The 24,700-nt window shown below is 40.7% G+C and overlaps 1 protein-coding gene across 5 annotated transcripts in view; it reads right to left on the reverse strand.

Moving 5' to 3' along the window:
- Positions 1 to 3,264: 3,264 nt before the first annotated feature.
- The window catches only part of LOC127489374 (uncharacterized), a 130,356-nt gene continuing 108,920 nt past the window's right edge, over positions 3,265 to 24,700 (reverse strand). The window contains exons 7-8 of one of the 5 annotated variants that reach the window (XR_016230520.1): positions 4,034 to 4,170; positions 3,265 to 3,414 (exon numbers count right to left, since the gene is read on the reverse strand). Coding sequence is in view for 1 of the 5 variants with exons in the window: in XM_089327785.1 (XP_089183911.1) it covers positions 4,150 to 4,170 (21 nt within the window). In the remaining 4 variants the exon portion in view is untranslated. Of the gene's footprint in view, positions 3,415 to 4,033; positions 4,171 to 24,700 lie in introns of those variants that run through there. The other 4 variants (XR_016230515.1, XR_016230519.1, XR_016230512.1 and 1 more) reach the window with 4 other exon arrangements.

Below are 24,700 nucleotides of genomic sequence, written 5' to 3' on the forward strand. Positions count from 1 at the left end.
ATTTGGATCTTCTACTCGTGTATTGTGATATCTTAGACTTTAATCATTGTGATACCTTAGAGTCTAATCACTACACTACATAGTCTGTGAAAACCCTCATTCCTCCACAACTTGTAGTGTTCTCTCCTAAGAAGTCTAACTAACCATGTTAAGTCTCCTCTGTTCTAAAAGGAATGTCACATCTCACCAAAGAGCAAGAGGATTTAGGATTTGTGGGAGCTCTTTTCCTTTTCAGAAATGCGTTTAACCAATTTTAATGGCTGATTTCCATTGGTGTAGCTGCAAATTTGGCCCATGGGAAAATGAGGAATTTCCTTATGACATTCAGAGTGAGAGATAGGACCAAGGCTCAGTGCCCTAATTCTTGAATCAGAGGTTAATTGTTTTTCTTATGTTTTGAGTTCACTGGAGGCAAGTAAGTAGCTCAAGTAGATTATTTAAATAATATTTCCTGGATTGTCATTTTCAAGACCCTATGGAAACATGGAAACATGGATAATTTTCTATACATGTGTAAGTGTGTACTCCCTTGAATATGTGTATTTATTTAACTTCGTGTATAAATATGAGAGAAGCATCAAACTGTGGCATTTTTAGTCCTTTCAGAAAATAACAGGAGCTTTGCTTAGCCAGATATTCATTTTCTGATTCCCTGCATAACCAATAGTACAATTTGAACCAGTGTCAAGGGCTGTAGTTATAGCTCCTAATATCTATGGAAAACTTGATGATGCATCTAAGAAAAACAAACAGCTTGTTCATTAAAAAAATTGTTATTTTAACTTTATTTCTTCCAGATTTCACATGCACCTTGAGAATATATGGTGATAAATTGTCAGAGACATCCCAATTACTAAAAAAGAATAAAACTTCTAGTTAGATGTAACAGTATGTATATATTGAATAAAAATTATTGATTAAGCTCCTACAAGCTATAAGGCTCTATACAGGGACTGGTATTATGAGGAATTGAGATTAATGTATTCATGTGTACTAAGGAGTTAAATGTAGAAAAAACTAAAATTAGGAGAATAAGAATCGAGGTATTTAGTTCAACCCTTGTGCAACACCTGTGCTAGGATGACTATCATACCTTATAGACAGAATTTCACTTCCCTTCATGATGGAGACACGACCTGAGCCTTGACACATAAGAGGGGCTAAAGGAGGGGCCACAGGCCTGAGGGCCCCCACTACAGTCCCACATGTGTTGAGGGACAGGATACTCTTTCTCTAAAGAAAGAGCCCACACAACTATGACTTCATATACATGAACCACTCACTACATTTAAAAATCCTGATGAAATATCTAAGTGAAAAAAAATACAACCCCTTCCCCCCTCCCACATATATGCACATGGGTACAATTAAACCCTAAACAATGTGCTAATGATAAGCCAACTTCCTTTTCTAAAGTTCATTCAAGTTATCTTCCTTCCTGCACATTATGCATTGAGGATAGCCTTTTTTCTTTTTTTCCTTCTGCTGATGCAAGTGAAGTATTTCGTTTCTCTTGATGTTGCTTGTCCAGTCCTGCGATTCTACTGACAAAAAGAATGCAGCAAAAATGACACTGTAATTTCCAAGCCTGTACTTCCCCAGTTCAATACTCTCATAGCTGGAGTTCTATTCCTGGAACCCAGCCACTATCCTGTATGGAGCTGAATCCACCAAGAGAGACCCACAAGGAAGAGATTCAAGGAAGTCTGGCTGCCAGCCCAGCTGAGCTGGACCCCACAGCCAGTACTAAATGCCAGCTCTGTAATTGAGCCATCTTGGACATTACCGCCTCACAGTGCCCTAAGACGATCCCAGCCTCAGCCAATAGCAGGTGGAACAGAAGAACTGCCCAGCTGAGACCAGTCCTACCCAGAATTGAAAGAGATTATAGATGGTCATTGTTTCAGATCATTAACTTTGGGGAGTGGTTTGTTATTCAACAACAAATAAATGAAGCATGTCTGATCTCTATTCATTGTTAGCCTCAAACTGGACCCTAAGGATCATTTATATTTTGGAAATATGTATATACTCCCAAGGATATGGCACACCAAAAAAAAAAAAAAAAACAAAAATAAAAAACACTCAATGAATAGTAAATGTGTGTGTGTGTCTGTGTGTTCAATCTACTTTCTTGTGTACACCAGAAAAAGTACTTTAGAAAAGTAATAGGGAATTGGGTGTCCTTATGTTTTTTAAATCATTCAGAGAATATCACTCTGTTTCTCAGTAAAATCGCAATTTAAAGGAATCACGGAAGGGCCACATTGGTGAACATGTTTTATACGTTCCTGCTACTACATTTCTTATCAGTGTCTCATGAGCCCTCTTTAGACTCCACATCACTACATGCAGCAGGTTTTCAGCTGTCAGAACTAGGGAAGGAAGTTTTCTTTTCCTGCCACGAGGTTGTCTCTACAACTCAAACTCCAGGATTCAAGAACAAAAGGCTTTGATGGTGGAGTCCGCTGAAGTCACTTGCCAAAAGACTACAGAGAACACCAGTCCATTTTAAAAGCCTATTCAATAGTACAGCATTCCAATAACCACAGTTTAACATGTTTCATGCAATGAAAAATTGTTCTCCTCTATTTTAACATATCTGGGTCTTCTCTATACATGTTAAGATACCAGCAACTTGCTCCATGCTTTCACCAGACAAGAAATACTGAAGACTGTTCCTAGGAAAACATTTGATGAATTGTTTAAATAATCTCATATCTGGACTGTTCCTTGCAAGTTTCAAAGTGTTTTTAAATTTGCTATCTGCTTTGCATCAGTCTCCCATGCACAAAATTTTGGTTCTGGGTCTTTTAAGGACTGCCTTCCAAGGAGGGTAATTGTATAAGGGCTGTTGATCCAGCAGATGCTCACTGGCTTCTCTCAGATGCTTCTACAATCCATTGTCTGCTCTCACACATTCATAAAGGCAGGGAATATACAGATGTATTTTATTCTGCAGTTAATCACTTCCCAGCCATCACTTTGAAAAAGTAAGGATATAGTTGCTGCTTTACAATTATGCAAGCTCATGGGAGGAGGAATACTGCTGTGACATCCTTCTGCAGTGAATTCACAAGGGGTTAGAGAGGTGTGGGGTGTCAAGCAGGTCCATGTCAGCAATCTGACTAGATGGCATCCACAACTCTGCTTCTCTGTGCAACACCAGAGAGGAGACCGCCCCTCAATGCCTCTTCCATGGCTGAGAAATACTACTGCCATCTTGAAATTCCATCAATTGCAGTTCAAGTGTCTTAGCTTACTGAGTGATGTGATTTTATCACCCTTCATCTCCAGTATCACTGCCTTATATGCCTGTCCCCGGACAATCTCTCACCAGTCTTTTCTTTTTTTACCCATACTACTTTCTACCCTCACCTCTAAGAGGGTGATTATGATGAGAGAGAGAGAAACCTGGGAGGAAAAAAAAATAAAAAAATAAATCACAGAGTGAAGGCCTTGAAGGAACCACATCATACCATAGTGCTTTTGCTTTGTGATAGGGCTCCAACTTCAAATCCCAGATCTGACACATACTATATGATTTAACTATCTAATACCTCAATTTCCTCATTTATAAATTAAAATAGTATTTAATATGCAGAGTTGTGTGATAACTATATGTACAATGAGTTTAGCACATAAATTCCCAGCAAGATGCCATTACCCATATTTCATTCCACAATTATTTCTTATGCAACTGGCATGTGCCAAACTCTGTCAAAAAAGAGGACAAGATACAATGCGACTAGGGAAGGGCATATTCTTAGAGAGGTGTGGTGGCTCTTTGTTTCCACTTGACTGTGCTAAGGAATGCCAAGATAGGTGGTAAAATATTATTTCTAGGTGTCTCTGAGGATATGTCCAAAAGAGATTTGCATTTAAATCAGTACACTGAGTGTATATCTGCCCTCACAATATGGGCGGACATTATCCAACCCACTGAAGACCCAGATAGAAGAAAACTGCGAGAGAATGGCATGGACAAGCTCTCTGGCGAACTGATCTCAGGCATTCATTCATTGTTCCCTACCCTCTGACATTGCTGCTCCTGGTCCTCAGGCCTTAGGACTCTGGCTGCGGTTACACCACCAGCTCCTCTCATTCTCCAGCTTGCAGAGGGCAGATCGTGGGACTTCCCTGGATCCATCACTGCACGATCCAGTTCTCCTAACACATACAGGACATACCAGATAGCATAAGCGAGCAACACAAGGGAATTGCATATGGAGTGGGAATGTCTGTTGTCAGTGACAACCTCTTGAAGGTGGCAAAATTTCAAGAATGGAAAGATTTTAAATAAGGTGCAGAGAATAAAAGGCAATATATCCATGAAAGCAGAGTTTGATGACAAGTCTCACCTTGAACAAAGATTTCAATATTTTCCATGTGATTGGAATAAAGTATACTTACCAGCCTATTTATTCCACCTACCTACAAAATACGTCCAATGGATTATAGTATTCTCTTCCGAATTCAATGTGCAAACAAGTGTAAGTAAACTCAAGTTATCAGTGACACAGAAAAGGCAGTTTTTTAAAGTAGGAGACAGAAAATGAAGGGCTAGCAGGGCCCACAGTGAGGAAATACAAGGAAAACATTAAAATATACAACAGGAGGTTAGTCAACTGAGTGTAGGCATCTGTGACATCAGATGGGGGATCTTAGGAATATGCAGGAATAAACATTAGAAAATCCTCTCACAGAACTAAATATTCTTCTTTCAGGAATTTCTGCTTCTTTCATCACCCGTAATACATTTCTCTGTGATTGTCTTTGTATTGAATTCTAGGTGGGAGAAATTAGAATGTAATCAGCTATTAGACAAAATAATGATTTGGGCAAATATGATACTATAACAATAACAAGGACTATTAGTAAACATAAATTCTCATATATGTTCAGAGACCAAATCAGTCTGGAAACAAGGTGAAAAATTCCTTTCCATTCCAGGAAGATTCCAAAGGCCAACATTCCTAATACCTTACATGACTGCATACCACTAATTTCACCCAAAGAACAGCAAAATTATAGCAACCAAAGGCAAGACAATCTTGTGCAATATTTAAGCACATGAAGTTATAACCAAACGTAAAATGTTTAGGGTTGTTGTAGAACAATGCCCCAGACAAGTTGGAGATAATGTTACAGAACACCCAAATCTGGATCCACACGCCCAACACATAGCAAACCAATCACTGACATCAGTGTGAGGGAAGAAAGTATGTATTGATTTGCAAAGTGCAGAGCAAGGAGCCAGGCAGCTATCATACAATTCTCAGGCTCCTTGAGGAGTTAGGGGTTAAAGTTCTTATAAATTGAAATTAGGATTGAGAGGTACATGTTCAGGTCATGTCCAAGTTCTTGATTTGTCAGGGGTGCTTGTGTCCTTCCTTTGATTAGCCAGTGATACCATGGTCTTAAGGGAATTTCTCAGATGGCCAAGTGACCTTCGGTAACCCTAGAAGGTTACATGCAGGTGGTAGCTACATTCTGGCACATGCCTGCAATGCCCCAAAACAAAACCCTCCAGACAAAGATGGCCAACAACCTTTTATCTATTAGAGATTCAAATGACTTCTTAAGTCTGTTTTTAGAACCTCGTATGGCCAGCTGAACCACTTTGTCAATTGAGTGAATTCCTTTTGATAAGTGGCTAATCTTAAAGGACAGACAAGGACACCCTGGGCTAAGGAGGGCAGACAAGAGGCTCTATGTTAGGGACATTCATAGAGGGGTTCGGTCTCAAGACTAGGGAGAAAAGAAGCATTTTGACAATGGACAAATCAATTTAAAATTATTTTGAAGTCATTTTGGGTGGATGGTATTTATCAGGAGACTATGGAGGAAAGTGGATTGAGTATTGAAGAAAAGCAAGGGTTTCTTGCAGCCAACACACCCAAGACACATTTTCCTCAATAGTATTTTGGACTTTATTCCCCCCATAAGCTTTCAAATTTCAATCACTACCCCACTGAGTCTGAGGAGAAATTGATAAAGAAAATAATATAGCAGACAATCACAAGTGAATTGAATTTGAGCACAATTGAGATGAACTGCAGTGTTTAAAAATAGAATCATTTCTGAAATGGGCTTAAGGGAGAGTTCTTTTTTCTCTCTCATGTGTAGCTTAAATGTTTGAGACCAGAAAGAAGAGAAGGAATTAGAAGGGTGGGCAGGTTGGGAGCAGCATTGACATGGCTAAATGTTTGTTTAATTCCTCTCAGCTTTTTCATTTTGTGGACATTTCTTCAAACTACCTGAGCTGCATTAGAAGAGGAAATTGTTAAAATAAAATGATGTTGCCTATAATCACAGGTGAATTGAATTTTTCCACATGGGCTGTGATGCGTAAAAGCCTTTTCTTTTTAAGACTTATATATATATATACACACACATTTTTGTGTGTATGTGTGTGTGTGTGTATGAGATCTCTGTACTTTAAAGAGGAAAAACCAGAATTACACACTCGTATGATCTTAGAACTGAAAAGGAATTCGGAAATTATCTAGCCCAATTCCTATATTGGATTGCAATATCACAATCCTCAAGAAAACTTAGAAATACTTTTTTCTGATTCTTCTCTTCATCTGCAAAATCAGACTCCCAGAGGCTAAAGATTCCAGAGTGCACAGTTTAAAAGCTCTCCAAAGGAAGCCAAGGGGGTGTCCGTGCCCACTGATGTCACGCACCTCTCATGATTTATAGAAGAGGAAACTGAATCTCAGAGAGGAACCCGCACACAGGTACTGGTCCCTGAATCCTGGTTCCTTTTACTTTCTACTCTACCAAAGGAAAGGAGGGGAAGAATATCATAAAAGGCTCTGGAATACTTGAGATTAAAAGATTCTCTTCAGCAAAGTGGAGGCCCCAGTGGCCATGATGGGCAATTGCTGATACAGAATGCCAGGACCAGGCAAGAAGTGGCTGACCCTTTTCAAGATGGAAGCTGTGGCTTTGACCTTTTAAAATAAGGACTTCCTGGAGAAAGACCATTCCTTTACTACTCAAGAAGACAACTTACAGGTCACAGTTATGAAATGTGCTCAGGCCAGACAATATGTAGCTACTGAAATGCCTTACCCACAAGGCATTTCTAGGTTTGTGCCTGTAAATATCTGCAAAACAAGCCAAATCAACGATTCCTATAAGTAGCTCTTTCTAGTTTAAGAAGCTGTTTGTGCCCAATAATAGATTCTAAGAATTTAGAGAGGCTTTAAAATTCACTTCAGTCCAACCTTTCACCAAGGAAAAAAATCTTACCCACAAAACCTGTGCAAAGTGCAAAGCACACTCGGAGAGGGAGACCTAGTTCTGGGGGTTGGGGACCTCGCTTCGTTCTAAGGTAACCCATGTTGTTGTCTCATTTTAACGCTAGAACAAATTATCACTTATTAATAATGCATTTTCCTCCTGTGTGCTTCCAAATCTTTACGTCCCCTCCAGAAGTCTTTTTTTTTTTCTTTTTCAATAAATCTGTTTTCTATACCAGACAGCAGATCCTATGACATTTCTAGAAAGTTACCAAGAAACTCCCTGCATGTCCCTCTTCAAATGCAGGGAAGCCCTTTTGTCACCTGCTCGCTCCCACGTGTTGGTCTGCCATTCTGTAACAAGTATGCCACTCACTTCATCTTAACTGAGGGTACAGGACCTCTCTTGCCTTCTGGACTGACCTTCTTGAGTGACTCGAAGGTCACTTCAAGGTAAGTCATTCATTTCTCTATCTTAGTATCAGAAAAGAGATGTGACTTGCCCAAGATCATATAGCTACAAGATGGACGAGGCGGGATTTGAACTTGAGCAGTTGGTTATTATGCTATAGGTGACACAGACTGGGTATTTAAGTGTTTCTAGTAATCAAGTCACAAATCACACACACATGTCCTACTTTCAAGCTACGTTTTCTTTGGGGTAAATGCATTCAATTCCTTGAAACTTTAGGTTCTTGAAATAATCTATTTTGCTCAGCATTATACTATAACAGCTATCACACTACCACAGACTACTCAATTAATACTGCTGAACTAATTTGAGAATATTTTCCAGTTTACTCACAAATCCATTATCTTCCTTGGAAAAGAATGAATCTTCAAAGGTTTTTATTTTTTTTTTTTTAAGATTTATTTATTTGAGGCCGGCGCCGCGGCTCACTAGGCTAATCCTCCGCCTTGCGGCGCCGACACACCAGGTTCTAGTCCCGGTCGGGGCGCCGGATTCTGTCCCGGTTGCCCCTCTTCCAGGCCAGCTCTTTGCTGTGGCCCGGGAGTGCAATGGAGGATGGCCCAAATACTTGGGCCCTGCACCCCAAGGGAGACCAGGATATGTACCTGGCTCCTGCCATTGGATCAGCGCGGTGCGCCGGCCGCAGCACACTGGCCGCAGCACGCTGGCCGCGGCGGCCATTGGAGGATGAACCAACGGCAAAGGAAGACCTTTCTGTCTCTCTCTCTCTCTCACTGTCCACTCTGCCTGTCAAAAAAAAAAAAAAAAAGATTTATTTATTTGAAAGTCAGAGTTACACAAAGGAAGGAGAGGTGGAGAGAGACAGAGAGAGAGAGGTCTTCCATCTGCTGGTTCACTCCCCAATTGGCTGCAACAACCGGAACTGCGCCAATCTGAAGCCAGGAGCTTCTTCCGGGTGCAGGGGCCCAAGGACATGGGCCGTCTTCTACTGCTTTCCCAGGCCATAGCAGAGAGCTGGATCGGAAGAGGAGCAGCCGGGACTAGAACCGGTGCCCATATGGGATGCCAGCGCTTCAGGCCAGGGTGTTAACCCGCTGAGCCACAGTGCCGGCCCCTTCAAAGGGTCTTTTAAAACCAGTACCATTCCCTGGAGTCTTGATGATGCACAGTGGGTCGCTGCCTCTCTTGCCCTGGATGTTATGCAGCTCAGATCTATGTTCGATTTTCCAGTCACCTTGAGTCTTTAGTTCAAGTTGGCCTTACTGAAATATGAACGTCCTTTCCACATGAATATTTTATTGTTTCCCCATCTTAAAAAAGTTTACTGTTTTCACTAAGATTCAGACTTCAATACTTAATATAGCATAATAACCAACCGCTCAAGTTCAAATCCTGGCTCTGCCACTTTTTAGTTATGTGGTCTTGGGCAAGTCACATCTCTCTTCTGGACATCAGCTTCATCTGTGGATTTACATAATTATAATACCTATTAATAGCTTTTTTAATCATAGTAAATAAGATAAGAGTACCTTTATTTCTGTAGCTAGCAGATAGTAAATGCTAAATAAAAGTTTATGATTTTATATGTTTAGGCCTATCATACTAGTTTGCCAAGATTATGTGAGCCCCATCTCTCAAACAGCTTATTAAATTGACCCTCTTAACTTTGACCAAATGAAAATGTAATTATCCTGTCTAGTGTTTTCACACAAGGCATCAATTGAAGAGACAGAGAAAAGTTACGAGCTCTGATCCAAGTTTTCTTAGACACATTGATTCACACTCTTTCATGCATTTACTGAATCACTTCCATAAGTGAATCTACAACATATTATACTTCATTCTCTGCCTCCCTATAAATAAATTTATTCTCAGTGCGTCAACTAATATGCAAGCATGCCGCTGTGCAGAGATACAGACTTGTTCTGCCACCAGACTTTGTCCTGTACCTTGTGTGGGTGCAGGAAGGCAAAATTAGCTGTTTTCCAACCAATAGAGAAAATATTTAAATATTCAGATCAAGGGAACCACCTACTGTTCTGCAGTACCCAAGCAAGTGTCTGGCAGGCCTCAGTTCACCATAGAAACTTCCCAGCCTGTGTGCTACGATAAAAATCATGTTTAACCCTAATTCTGGAAGGTCTTGTGTCAGTCTCTAAATAAGTTCAGCATGAATCTCAAGCTCCCAAGGAAACCACGAGCAGCATGGGGCAGGCACTGCCTATGCCATCGACACCACCCCCATTCAGCTCCTTCTAAAGGAAGAGGGGGTGATGAGACCATCCTCAAGATCTTGTGAAATGCAGAAATTCACCCTAGAAAACTACTGGGTTCTGCAGGCTCCCTGCCCCTGCCTAGCTTTTACGTTCATGAGCCCAGAATTTGAGTGAGAAAACTAAAAGTTGGAATCCCTATACATACTATGGAAATTTGAAAAGTTGTTTTACGTCATATCTGAAAGTGTTCTGTCAGCTGACACACTATTGAGAACACCACAATGAACACACACATACACACACACACACACATACACACACGATTTAGTAGGCCATTACTGGAATCCTCATTAGAAAACTAACAAAGCAACTGCTCAGTTTCCAGATTCTGCCTTAGAACTCTCTTTCCGAACACTTCCACAGACCTGTATCTGTGTTCAAGCCTCTCCCAGTATACATTCCAGAATGCTGAGTTAAAAACAATATGAAAGCCGGCGCCGTGGCTCAATAGGCTAATCCTCCACCTTGCGGTGCCGGCACACCGGGTTCTAGTCCCGGTTGGGGCGCCGGATTCTGTCCCGGTTGCCCCTCTTCCAGGCCAGCTCTCTGCTGTGGCCAGGGAGTGCAGTGGAGGATGGCCCAGGTGCTTGGGCCCTGCACCCCATGGGAGACCAGGAAAAGCACCTGGATCCTGGCTCCTGCCATCGGATCAGCGCAGTGCGCCGGCTGCAGCGGCGGCCATTGGAGGGTGAACCAACGGCAAAGGAAGACCTTTCTCTCTGTCTCTCTCTCTCACTGTCCACTCTGCCTGTAAAAAAAAAAAAAAAAAAAAAAAAAAAAAAAAACCAATATGAGTGGGGGCCTGCGCCATGGCTCACTTGGTTAATCCTCCGCCTGCAGTGCCAGCGTCCCACATGGGCGCCAGGTTCTAGTCCCGGATGCTCCTCTTCCAGTCCAGCTCTCTGCTGTGGCCCAGGAAGGCAGTGGAGGATGGCCCAAGTGCTTGGGCGCCTGCACCTGCGTGAGAGACCAGGAAGAAGCACCTGGCTCCTGGCTTCAGATCAGCGTAGCTCCGGCCTTAGCAGCCATTTGGGGGGTGAACCATCGGAAGGAAGACCTTTCTCTCTGTCTATCTCTCTCTCTCTCACTGTCTATCTGTCAAATAAAAAAAAAAAAAAAAAACAATATGAGTGGTCTCCAAAAACTACATGGAAATCCTCATTATGGATTTCAAAATTTTTCCAACAAAATAAACTGATCTTTTAATTCCATTTTTTTCTGTGAACACTTTGAAGTCTTTTCATAAGTACTGAATATTAATATTGTGTCTAGTCATGCATAGAGTTCTATGCAGACTTCAGAAAGCTAAAATTTAAAAATGACCCCGCCTCCAATGAGCTGTCATCCAGGGGGATAGGCCACCTGGAGGGGTGGACACGGCTACAGCAAACATCTAAGAACGGAGGGCTGACTTCAGTAGTGCAGACCAGAAGTGCTAGAATGCCTCCAAGGAGAAACGGCAGAATACCAGAGCAGTGACTAGGGTAGACTTCATGGAAGAAGTGGCCCTTTAATTCATTGGGAAAAGAGAATTGCATGCATGCAAAGTGGCTTTCTATTTTTGTTCAATCATTAAACTGCCCTGCAGTCTACATACATCCGGTTATTTCTACATATTCAGACAACAGAGTTTACATTCAAAGCCACAAGTTGACAAAGGGCCACAGGCCTGTCCCTCAGAACCACCTCCTATTTCCCTGGGGTGGCCCAGAGTGTGTAGCCTGGCAGAGGTCATCAGAGAATCAAGAGAACACTAATTAGTTTTCTGTGCCAGTTTTATAAACAGATTATTTCCTAAGTTAGAGGCAAAACTCCACATATCATGAAGACATTTCTGGAGACAAAACTGTACTATTTATTTACATTGAAGTTTTATGATTTTGAAATCCATTTGTACCATAAAAAGAAAAAGAAAAATTTGAAGTATTTAAGCAAAGGGTAAAACCGCTCCTCCGGTGATGAAATCTGAGATTCTTGACTTCAAAAGAAGGAAGGAAGAAAGAATAGCTGAGAAACTTAATAGAACTTCCTGAATTTTGCAGAAAATGTGTCAATAGCTGCATGAGCTAGGTATTTGCTAGAGTAAAAATCATCTTACTGCAAAGAATTAAGGAACACGACTTTGTGACTCTGACCAGAAATGACCAGATCTGAGCTGGGTTTGGAATCATCCGCAGTTTTTCAGCCAACAAGCACTTGATGAAAGTCGACCATATCTAAGGAGCTATGACGAACATTAAGTTCCCTGAGATTAGATACGGAAGCCAGGCGGGTCTGTCGGGAACACGTTCAGACTGTGAGATCTACAACACCGAGTCCTCAGCCAGCAGAGGAACCCATGAGGAAAGAAGCTAAGTGCGAGCACAGGAGTACAGACAAGGACTATCAACAAGAATCACATCACAACGTATCATTCTCAGTCGTGTGTGTGTGTGTGTGTGTGTGTGTGGTATTTCTACTTTTTGCTTGTTGAACAGTATATGTAGTAGAGCATTAAGCCTGTGATTACAAAATAAATTGAAAGCATGATATTGCAAAAATTAAAAGATAAAGAAGGGAGGGGTAAAGGGAAGTATTATATTCATGAAATCCATTCTCTTTATTAATAAAAAATAAGAAAAACAGGAAGTCTTACCAAGGGAAAAAAGAGAGGTTAAGTCAGAACCCATAGGGAATATAAAAATAGGTACATGGTGATTGCTCTTAATTCAACTCAATAATGGAAGAAAGACAACTACCAAGACTTCAAAAACTAGTGCTTTACTGGTATCATGTCACTAATTCAGGGGTAGAGCACTTCCAACTGTGGCCTGTGCTGGATGTACCTTGACTGTATGGATTTTTTTTTAATCACACTGTAACAATAAATATTCTCTACTAAGAAATGATTGGTGAATTGAGTACATAAATAGATCACCATAGATATTAACATTATATATGTACCTGTGTATATTTGTACATACCTATATGAGAGGGTCTTTTAAAAGTTAATGGAAGTGTATCCTATTAAAAAAAAAACACACACGAATTTCAAAAAACTTTGCCCCAGAATAAACTTAGCTCTTAATTAAATTTTCCATGAGCTTTTAAAAATACTCTTGGGGCCAGCAGTGCTGTGACATAGTGGGTAAACCTGCTACCCGGAGCCCTGGTATCCTATATGGACACCAATACGAGTCTTGGCTGCTTCCACTTCTGCTCCTTGTTAATGCACCTGGGAAAAGCAGCAGAAGATGGCCCACGCACTGGGAACCCTGCACCCACATGGTATACCTGGAAGAAGCTCCTGGCTTCAAGTAGGCCCAGCTCCAGCCATTGTGGTTACTTGAGGTGTGAACCAGCTTAAGGAAGACCTTTCTGTCTGTGCCACTGCCTCTCAAATAAATGAAAATCTTTTTTAGAAAAGTACTTATATATCCTTTTCTACATCTATCTGTGGGTATATAGTGTTTTAATAAATATTTGGATTTTTTAAATGTTGTTTTTAAGTGTCACAGTATGGAATCACAAAAAATATTTAAATAGATGAAAATAAGACCAGAAAACTATTGAAAATGAAATAAATTTCATTTTTGCAATTTTTTTGGCTATGATGATAAATACACAAATTAGTTTTATACTTCATTATCTGCAATTACCTATAGCTTGAGAAACAAAGATAGATCAGGTAGTCATTTTCCTTCTAAGACTGTCATGAATGTTTAAACACTTCCAGCATCGCTAAAGAAATCAAAACAAGGGTATACAATACCATCTAGAATATTCTGGGGCATGGGATGGAGGAGGGGCAGGAGAGCTGGGGTGATGTCAGAACTATAGGGGTTTAAAATCCAGGTGCGACTGTTCCTGTTAGACTCAGCTCCCTCCTCATGATCGGGCTCTGTCACAAAAAATGCAGAGAATGTGACAAAGATCATGCGTCAGATCTGAGAAGTCCTCCATAGGGCCCCATCCATATCATTGCATGGACACTGGCCTCATGCTCACTGTCCAGGTGCTGCTATGGGAGCCAGCAACCATGAGGTGTCATCTTCTAGTCTCAGTTGGGCCCCTGCCTGCCAGGCACTGCTGCATGAATGGTGACTCTGCTAAAGGCCTGCCTGGGGAGACAGGTGCCCTGTTTTTGGAAAATGTCAGTGCAGCTCTCAGTCTTCCATGCTGGCCAAGGGCAGGGAAGCCCATGGTAGCAATCCTGTTAGCCCATTTCTTCTCTAACAAAGGAAAGAAAACCAAAAACAATGAAATTAAATGTTGTTGCTTTCCCACAGAATGACACAAGAGTAGCAATTGTTAATGAAAACAGGCAAAGAAATCTAATTCCATTATCTAATTTTCCAGTTGGAGACAATAATTTTCTCTTTTCCCCACATTGTTTGGGTAACAATTACTCTAATTCAATATTACTTCCACACCCAAAACAAGTGAAAGGTAAAACAGAGAAGAAGAAAATCAAGATGTAAACTGTAGAGAAATTCTGAGTTGAAAGATTTTCAGGAAAAAATGTTGGACAGTACATTTACGAGCTCTCATTCAGAGTCCCCCTGAAGAAGGCACCTGCCTTGATTTTCTTTCAGTCGTGGCAGTGGTGTTCACCCTTTACTGACACACACCATGCACAAGGCTGTTCCCTGAGCAATCTCCTCTTCCGGTGGAAAGGGAAACCGTGGAGTTGTTACTGGACCTGTGAAAAGGTCGGCCCTTGAAGACCATCAGACATTACAAAAATCAAGTGCGCATTGTAGTTTGGAAAATAATCTAATGGGCTTATCCTAGGAGGTAATATAATATAAAGGACTTATCCTAAGTGGAGAAAGACAGTCAAGGCAGAGACCCTGTCTTCTCATTCGCCCGTATCACTGGATGGGCAGTAAGACTGCAAGTGTGGTATGGTGTGAAGAGGAGAGACGTGGAGTAGAGTAGGTGTGGAGCCGGCTGATAGAACCTTCCTGGTACCACATCCACATCACACACTACTGAAATACACATGGCTCATCAACATGCGTCTTTATGACTCCATGACCCACTCCTTTGTCTTACATTAATACACACAATTATTGTTCACATCAATCACAAAATCTGCTGTGTGAACTAAAACCAATGGGTCCACATAGTTTCCTTTCCAAAACCTGTACTTTGACTGTGATCAAAGACCATTTGACAGCCAGAGTGTGTGGCAGATGTCAAGACACACATTAAAATGTCCCAGGAGTGATGGATTCAGGCCTGAGCATATTTGAAGTCTTAGAAAAACTCAAGAAAAGAGTCACCATTGGAGGTGGTGAATCCATAGTGCCCTAGCTGGAGGCAGAGGAGAGGAAGCCAAGGGCTTTCCCTGCTCTTGGTTTTGGTCCTGTTAACCAAGCCACAGCCAGAGGGCATGCTCCACAGTATGGCTCAAGGCTCTGTGATCATAGGAGATCAATAAATATTCCTTGACAGAGATAAAACACAGTTGAGAAGACAGCATCTCTTTCTTGAACTTAACAGTATAGAAGGGAAGGAATACACAGTAAAAGTTTGTTTATCTAGAGGAAGAAACTCAGTCACATCAAATTTTCTTCCTTGATAAGTGACCATATCAACAGCCATATAACTTCCCACCCGTCTCCACCTACTGGCATCTTGTTGCATACACCCTCCCACCCTCTTTCCCACCATTCTTCCTCCTTCCTCTTCTATCCCCACTCTTAATTTTCACAAAGATCTATTTTCAGTATACTTTATACTCATAACATTAACGCTACAATAAGTAATGAGTTCAACATATAGTAAGTAGAAAAAAATATATAAAAACTGGTCCTCAACAGTAGAGATGAGAGCTGTAAACAATCAGCCAGTCAACAACGTCTATTTCACTCCTATACATCACATTTTAGGTACTCTATTAGTTGTTTCATCTCAGTGTCATGACATTGGATCCATTTGGAGATTGTCAATGGTGATTCATCAACAAGCTTTCTACTATATTATCATGACCTGACATATTTTCCCTACCTGAATATCGACTCTGAGACTAACAGGATTTGGACCTCAACCAGGAAATTTTTCAACAGAAATCCATAGACCTAAAAATTCTTTTTAAATTTTTGGCTAAGGTAGTGCTACACTTACAGGCTGCATCTGTGTGGTGAGGAGATCAGAAAGGACAACATAACCTACTGCACCAGGTTCTGTCCTTTCACCTAAACCAGACTGTGACATCCCTTCTTTATACGTCTCCAGTGCCTTTGCAAGGTCAAGTCCCCAGCATTGCCCCAAGTGGCTCTTGAATCATGCATGGCTTAGAAAGGCAGAATGTAGATTAATTCTCTTATATGAGCATGATTATATTTATTATCATTACTACCAGTTTATAATAACAACAATATGGAAATAGTGGGAACCTTAAGTACAGGTGTTAATAAAAGGGATGACACATACTGGGGTCCACCTGAGAATGGATAAAAAGAACAAAAGTCTTTGAAATCTTAAGGTCAATCTCCCCCACCAAAGTATTCAGAAAATGAGATGAATCTGCAGAGGCTTTGATTAAACCTAAATCAACAAAGTGGTGTGGCTGTCTCAGAAACTTCTTTAGAAGAATTAACACAGCTATAAACCAAGACTCATAAACATCGTAGGCCAGTACTCTTATATCCCAGATTAATGTACCAAATTCTGGACATTATAATGAAAACAATCGAAAGTCTTTCTTAAAGAGATAGACTAAAACATTTGCCAGTCTAGAGTACAATTGAAAACCAAAAGGTGGCTGGCGCCGGTGCTGCAGCTCACTAGGCTAATCCTCCGCCTGTGGCGCCAGCACACCGGGTTCTAGTCCCGGTCGGGGTGCCGGATTCTGTCCCGGTTGCCCCTCTTCCAGGCCAGCTCTCCGCTGTGGCCATGGAGTGCAGTGGAGGATGGCCCAAGTGCTTGGGCCCTACACCCCATGAGAGACCAGGAAAAGTACCTGGCTCCTGCCATTGGATTAGCACGGTGCGCAGGCGCGCTGCGGCCGGCCGCGCAGGCCATTGGAGGGTGAACCAACAGCAAAGGAAGACCTTTCTCTCTGTCTCTCTCTCTCACTGTCCACTCTGCCTGTCAAAAAAAAAAAAAAAAAAAAGGAAAAGAAAAAGAAAACCAAAAGGACATTTAGCTGGACAAAGAAGATTGAGAATATAGGAAATGCTATTACAATACTCGCAAGTTATCTGTTGGAGAATAGGCCTATCAGTTGGATCTGAGAGACCAAACAAAATCCAGCTGGTAGATGTTGTGGGATGTAAGTTCTCAACTTCATAAAGGGAACCAATCTGACTGCTGTGAGGAGGTTGCCCCACCCCCATCACAGCAGTGCTCAAGGTGAGACTGAGCATCCCCTGGGGAGGATACTGCGCCAGAGAGAAGGAACTTAGACTCCTCTGATGGAGCACTGCTCCCATGCAACCCCCAGTTTTCCACTTCTCACTGAAGGTCACCAGGAAGGGCAGGGCTTCTTGTGTAACTTCTCATTCCTGGTTCATTTTCTTTTCATTTTCCAAAACCGCCGCTCTCATCACGGGGCGCGCTAGCACACCTCTTCGCATGCTTTCTTACTCCCTTGAGGAATGTGCTCCAGTTTGGGTAATTACATTCCGCCAGCCTAAATTATCCTTGCAGTTTACATTGAGTAAGGCATTTTTCTTTAATATCTATCCTAAATTGTTGCATAGTGTTTCTGTGTACCAGTAAATATTACATACATGCCAAGGTAATAGTCAAATCCTTGGAAACAGCCCACACTATTTATAGGAGAACAAGGAAGATTAAAACTAATTAAAATTTACTTCGATTATTCATGTTCCTTCTGCACGTTTGGCCCTTTATGCTGACAGTTAAGGGAAATTGGCTTCATATAACCTGCTCTTATTTTCCTGTTTTCTTGTGATTTTTGTATTAGCTTCCATACTTTTCCAATTCCCTTTTCACCCAAAGGGCACCCCAAAATAGATTTCTGAGTGGCAGCAAAGAGTTATTGGTCAATTATAAAAGGGTAAAGTGGGGAGGCTAAGGTTTGACCTGGACCCCTTCATCATGGAGGTAATTTTTAAATATGGCTCCACAAATTTGATCATGGCCAAGGCTGCTCTAGTCAGAGGCTATATCCCCTTTATATAGTTTTTTTTTTTTTTTTCCTATCACTTGCCTGCCTCCTTATTGAGAGTATTTATTCTAGTTACTTTTGGTGCTGACCTTGAAAGTTGATTGTGAATATTATTTTTCTTTATTCACTCTCACTCTTGCTCTTACAAATACACACATAGGCTCTCTTGCTCCCTTTCTCTCTCTCTCTCTGGTCTCTGACTTCATTCTGTGATCTCACTATATCAAGGTACCCCATTTTCAATCTATGCCATTGATTTCCCATTATTACTTTGCAGAAGATGAGGGCACATCATGGCATACAGGAACTTGTTCGGAGATGGTCAGCTTTGGGGGCACAGCCTGCAAATGTTGGTTTCTACAAATATACAAAGATGTGCAATGGTTAATTATATCTTGACTTTGAGATCCAAAGAGGAAGGGTCGGTATCTACTTATCCAAGGGTGAACAAGGTATAAATTATATGAGTGCCCAGGAACTGTTGGGATTGATGTGAACTGAGTGGAAACAATGAATTGTATCAGTGAGACTGCACTTCCATCCCCAAAGCCCTCTTGGGCATCTGCCCAGCATCCAGGAGCTCTTTTCTACAAATCCCAAACCTGTATGTTCCTCCTTCCAGACAGATCCTTATTCCCCCATGTCTCTCTTCTGCAAATCAAAGAAGCATATCTCATAGGGGTGTCCCTTTAATTTGGCTCTTTTTTCTGTTATTACTAGATCAGCATGTTCATTGACTAAGTCATAGATTTATCCCTTCATTGGTCAGATAATTGTGAAAATACACTATATGCCAGAACTGTACTACTTTTGGTAACACAGATAGAAACTGCACTAATGAAATACAACTTAGAGAAGAAAAACATGAAACAAATATGTATACAAGGAAATATTTAATTTCCGGTCTGGGAAAAAAAAATTCAAGGTGGAAAAAGAAAGTGTAATAGAGAGAAGAAAATCCTGTAGTTATGAGTTGAGGGCAATGGGCATCAAGAAGCGATCACGGCTGGTGGGTTGAGAAATGCTGCATCAGAGCCTTCCAGTCCTCAGGAGTCCTCTCACTGTGCTTAGACTGCATATCAGGAGGAACGAGGGAGTGGTGGACTAGGAATCCGATCTCAGTCCCTCCTTAGACTTTTTCGCAGACTCTGTGCTGGTCTTAGGGGAGGTCCATCCTTTCTAGGCCTCACATTCTCTAAAAGTGGGGTGAGTGGGATGGCATAACGTTCTCTGTGGTCCTTCAGGCTCTGACATTTCATGCTTCTCCGGGCAGATGCCGTAACTTACAGTGAACAGCAGGCAAGTATGACTGTGCTGCTATTTAGGGCTAAAGTTGCTTAATTAGGCAAAGAACACCACATACATATTATTTAATCTGAACTTTAAATCATTTTTGCTGTACAGTTTACTGTTTCCTCCATACAATTTCCTTATCTATTTTAAAACTGATTCACAAATGGTTGCAAGAATTTGGGGGCTTACGTTGGCTGTTTTGCAATTCAGACAAGTGATTAGAATATTCCCAGCACATACACTTAATCAAAACAAGCCCAATTAAGCTCACTACTCCAGATTCCACCTCATTAGCTTTCTGTTCCTAAAATATAACAGATGTCATTGCTGCAGGCCCGGAGGTACAGACACATTTTCAGCTAAGCACTTACAATGCAACCTAAGTTAGGAGAAGATTTAATTATTACTTTCATTGTCGTGGCTTCCTATGGAAGCTCATTTTTCACTTAATACCAATCTCCTTCTACCTGGTTGCCCACTGCCACCAAAATAATAGGTTTTTCTCCTAAGGTAGTGAGTTCATAAAAAGTATGTTTCCTAGCCTCTCCTTTTTTGCTTGGTAAATTGATTTTGGTTACTCTTGGATCTATCTAACCCTGAACTCATTAAGTGAACGAAAAAGGGAAGTAGTGGGATGCAATGACTCCCTCAGCATTTTTTTTAACAATCCTAGGGCTTGCTCACTGGACACTCAGAGAAGGGCTCTCTCTTCTTTCTGCTGTTCCGCATCACACTTTGGGCACCACCATATAGCACTTAGTTGACCCTAAAATCCCTGTTATGTGCGCTCCTTCAAGACTCTCAACTCTCTCAAACCTGCACCCTGACCTCATTTTTCTTCCTATTTCCAGCTCTAGTCACAAAATGGTACACATTAGGCCTTTTACCTCACAGGAAAATAAGAGAAGGAGCTGAAATAAAATTCTTCCGCCAGTAGCAGACGAAACAAAAGATGCTTTATGTATAAGACAGAGTTGATAATTGATGGTTTTTATAAGAAGTGGTGACTATCAAAAGAGTAGCTAGCTGTAAATCTCAATGTTGTTTTGTGAATTATTCATTGATTTGATCAATTTTCTAATCAGTGTCAGCATTAGTTCACTAGGTCTTACACGTTGTTTTTAATTATTATAGAAATGCCCTATTTGGGGATTTTATACTCACGGTAAATTTAACACTTTAGATAGGTAAGGATTGGACTTTATTCACAAGTATGTCTCCCCCTCCTCCACCTCTTCTCATTTTGTGCTTCTAGATAAGCCCTATTCTCCAAAGAGATGCAAGGCAGTTTTCTTCCTAAAGATATTAAAAAAAAAAAGACACTAACATAGCCACACTCCTTAAATGCATCTTGTACTATTCTTTAGATTTGCAAGTGACTACAGGCTTAGAATTTGTAAAGTGGGGTAAGGTGGTATAATGGATGCCCACCACACATACACATGCATGCCCACATTAAGGTTCCAAAAAACATGATTTGTGATTTTTTTTTAAATAGATAAAAGTGTGCACATGCAAATGAATGCTTTTCTCTTCAAGGGAGTCTCCACAGTGAGTAGAAAATCCTTACAAAAATGTTGACGTAACTCAGAATTGTCCAGAGCTTCCTGTAGGAAACTTCTGAAGGGCCTCCTATTAGCTCAGGCTGCTGTACTAAGGTGCCAGGACACTGGCTATCAACAACCAACAATGGAAATTTACTTCTCACAGGTCTGGAGTTGGAAGTCTAAGATCAAAGTGCCAGCAGATTCAGAATCTGGTGTGAAATGTCCTGGGGGTTTGCAGGCACTCTTCTTGCAAGAACTCTGTGAGACTGCCCCTCTTCTTGGGGCAGTAGTCCAGTGACACCTGAGCCCACCTCACGATTTCATTTAACGTCATGACTTCCGTCAAAGTCTTTCACCAAACACAGTCACTTTGGAGTTCGGAGTTGGATACGTGAATTTAGGGGAGACATAAATATTCAAGCCTTAGCAAGCCAGATTGTAAGTCAGCAGATATGAAATACATGAAATTTGTTCCCCTTAAATAAAAGTTATTTTTTTAAAAAAGAAACAAAGGACATAAACTGTCAGCTGCAATGCTTTGGGTTTCAAGAGGAGAAAGCAGGATTCATTCTCTTTACTCATCCTCCTTTATCTGAATGATTCATCTGATTTGGCATAAAATATTTTTGCAATTTCTAATATTAATGTCTAGATTTTTAAATGACACATATATCAATTGTACCACTTTATGGTGTTCCATGTGATGTCTTGATGCAAGTATACATTATATAACCTTTAAATCATGGTAAACACTTGATCTTAGCCAAAAGGCCAAGAACTGTTGAAATCATGGTAAACAAAACTATCTCCTCAAAGGTGCCTCATGGTGAAAACATTCAAGATTCAATCCTTTGGCTTTTTTTTTTAAATATATGGCTCATTATCAACATGTAAAAATTGTCACTATAGAAGAATGTGGTATAGAATCTGTTCTCAAAAAGAAGTGCAAGATTTATTTTGAATGAGCACAGTATTATTGCAGCTAGTGAACAGTCACCCAGGTTGACTCTCATACATCATGTAACTGGATAAAAATATGGGATAATTACCAAGACAGTAGAAGTCTGTGTGCATAGTAACACCTTCTACTCATACCACATCTACAACCTATCTGTATTTAAATAGCATTACATCGTATAAGAACCTGCAGAGACTATTTAAGTTCAATATTGATGTTTTTATTTTTGAATTCCTTGAAAGTAGGATAATATTTGTCTTGTTCAAGACTTTATCTGCAGGGCCTAGAATAATGCTGAGCATAAAGTAGGCACTTAATAAACACTTACTGAGTTGAATTGATAGATGAATTGAGAGGCAGACTAATCAGGTTCTGTTAAACCTGAAGTCTGTTTAATATAAAGCAGTAATTGGCAAACTATGGCCTACATATCAAATCTAGCTCCACCACTTGTTTCTGTATGATTTGTGAGCTAGGAATGATTTTTACATTTTTAAAAGGTTTGACAACACATGAAGAGAAGACTAAAATTTATGTCACGTGAAAATTATATAAAATTCAAATTTTAGTGGGCTTTATTGGAATATGGTATCCAAATGTTATTTTTGTGACCAAATACTGACCTATTAAGGAGAATTTTTATTGGAAGGGAGGATGAAGGGACTACTGCCTCAGGGAGAGGGGCTTATTGAAACAGAAAGAAGATTCTGCCTAAATGGTCAGCAAGACTCAAGGCTCAGGGTTTTTTCCTTGCCAGAGAGGAAGTCTAGAAAGAACTGCCAATGGGCTTGGTGGGTCCAGGGTGGAGTGCCTGGAGAATAAATGGAATAGCAGAGTACAATATCCTGAAATTGGCCAATTTTCAGTGAGCAGTACTTCAGTACTAAGGCTGAGTACTATTGGCTAAGGCTGATGATGTTCTGAAGTTCAGGGCCATGAAGTATAGGAGAATCAATCACAAATGCTTTAAAAATATTGTGTGTGCAAATACTTCAACTCAATACTTATGAAATAAAAGGTGGAAATTGGAAGGGTTTGTTTTCTGCCTTATAATGGGCAAACAAGGTGAGAATTCAGGAGTCCTCTCTAAGTCACATGGAAAAAGGGGATTCTTGTCCTAAGCCATTTCCCAGAACAAAGGGTCGGGGTTAATAACCATCTCTGTTTTCCAGGATCACAGGACTCAGGCAAAATTCAACATCGTCTGCAGCCACACTCACCCAGTTCTGCACTGCCTGTGGAGCTAACACGTTACAATGGCCAAGTTGAGTAGCTGCTAAAGAGACCGTGTCACCCACAATGGGAAACATATTTATCATCTGCCCCATGATGGAGCAAGTGTGTTGACTCCAGATATAAAGGTAAGGGGGGGGAAACTGGAGCTGGACTTTAGGTATTCGAATCATGTGCTATAGTTAGAGAAACATCGCTCAGCAAACTCTTCACTTCCAAGGATCCCCAGTGACTCCAGAAGCCAGTCCTGTCAGGTGCGTTCTCTATGTGCCCATGATGATGTACAAAGCATCTCTCCTAGTAACCACTTACTGAGCCTGAAATCTCCATCTGTTCCCCAAGCACTTCATTTATTAAAGGAATGATTAGATTTTGCTTCTTTGAAATCTTAACACCTAGAACAGTTCCTAGAAAGCTGGTGAATGAACAAAACAAAACAAACTTTGATATTTAAAAATCCTTACTACCAGTATATTGCCAATAACAAGTCTGACTCTAGGGAGAAATTAAGAGCAGTCTTGAATCACCCCATGCCTGTGCAGATAGCTGTGGTTAGAGTTCAGAGAAGCACCTGGTTCCCTTTAGCAGGTAAAATACGCCTCTCCATGAAAGTGTTCACATCCTTTGCTTTTAGCAAATCTTCCTTTCATGAGCTGCTCAAAGGTAAACTATCCTCAGGTTGGATGATCATCACCTCCAAAATCTATGTGCACATATAGCTTTCTCCCATCTTAGGACAGAAGTTACTCTTCAGCATTCACATCCAATCAAGTATCAACTAACTTTTCTCTTCCCTTTCATACTCAAACACCACTGACAGGTCATCTCTACCCCCTAATGACTTTCTTGGTATCAAGTCTCCTTTGGGTGCTCCATCTCTGTCCAACGTATAAATGTTAGTGTTTATCCAGACTTCCACAATGGTTCCTTTCTAACACTTTATGTTCTTCCATGAGCTCATTCACTTCCCTACCATCTGTAGGCTCCTCATTGATGAATCAGAATTCCCAGCTCTAACGCTGCTGGTGAACCTCAGACTATAATTACACATGTCTGCTAGACATGATTACTTGAATGGCCCACAGATACTAAAAACTAGACAACTCTAAAATAAAACTAAACCCGTCTTCCTGAGCACTCAGGTCATCATATTGAATTTTCCATCTCAATGATTAACATCACCATCCACTATGGTCCTGAATTACCCAGAATATTCCTCATATAATTAGTCACCAATGCCTACTGATTTTACTTCCTAAATTGTTCCCCAAAATCACACCTCTGAATTTCACCTGCCTCTATTTTATATCTCTTGATAATATATTTACCTGGTTATATCCCTGTAACAATCTCTTAATTGGTTTCTTAGTTTTCAGTTTTACCTTCCACAGATACCTCCTACATCATTCTGAAATGCAAATCTGATCAATACACTCAGCTGCTTAAAAATATTTTAGGATAAGCCCACACTCTGTAACATAGTTTATAGAATCTTTGTGATCTGGGACATCCAGATCCATGTCTTCGTTTTCTCCTCTCACCAAATCCCTCTTCTTCCTACCCACTGGTACACAGCCAGAATGAA

The sequence above is a fragment of the Oryctolagus cuniculus genome, chromosome 2, assembly GCF_051225735.1.
Source record: "Oryctolagus cuniculus isolate XC-2025 breed Fujian yellow rabbit chromosome 2, ASM5122573v1, whole genome shotgun sequence".
Lineage (NCBI taxonomy): Eukaryota > Metazoa > Chordata > Mammalia > Lagomorpha > Leporidae > Oryctolagus > Oryctolagus cuniculus.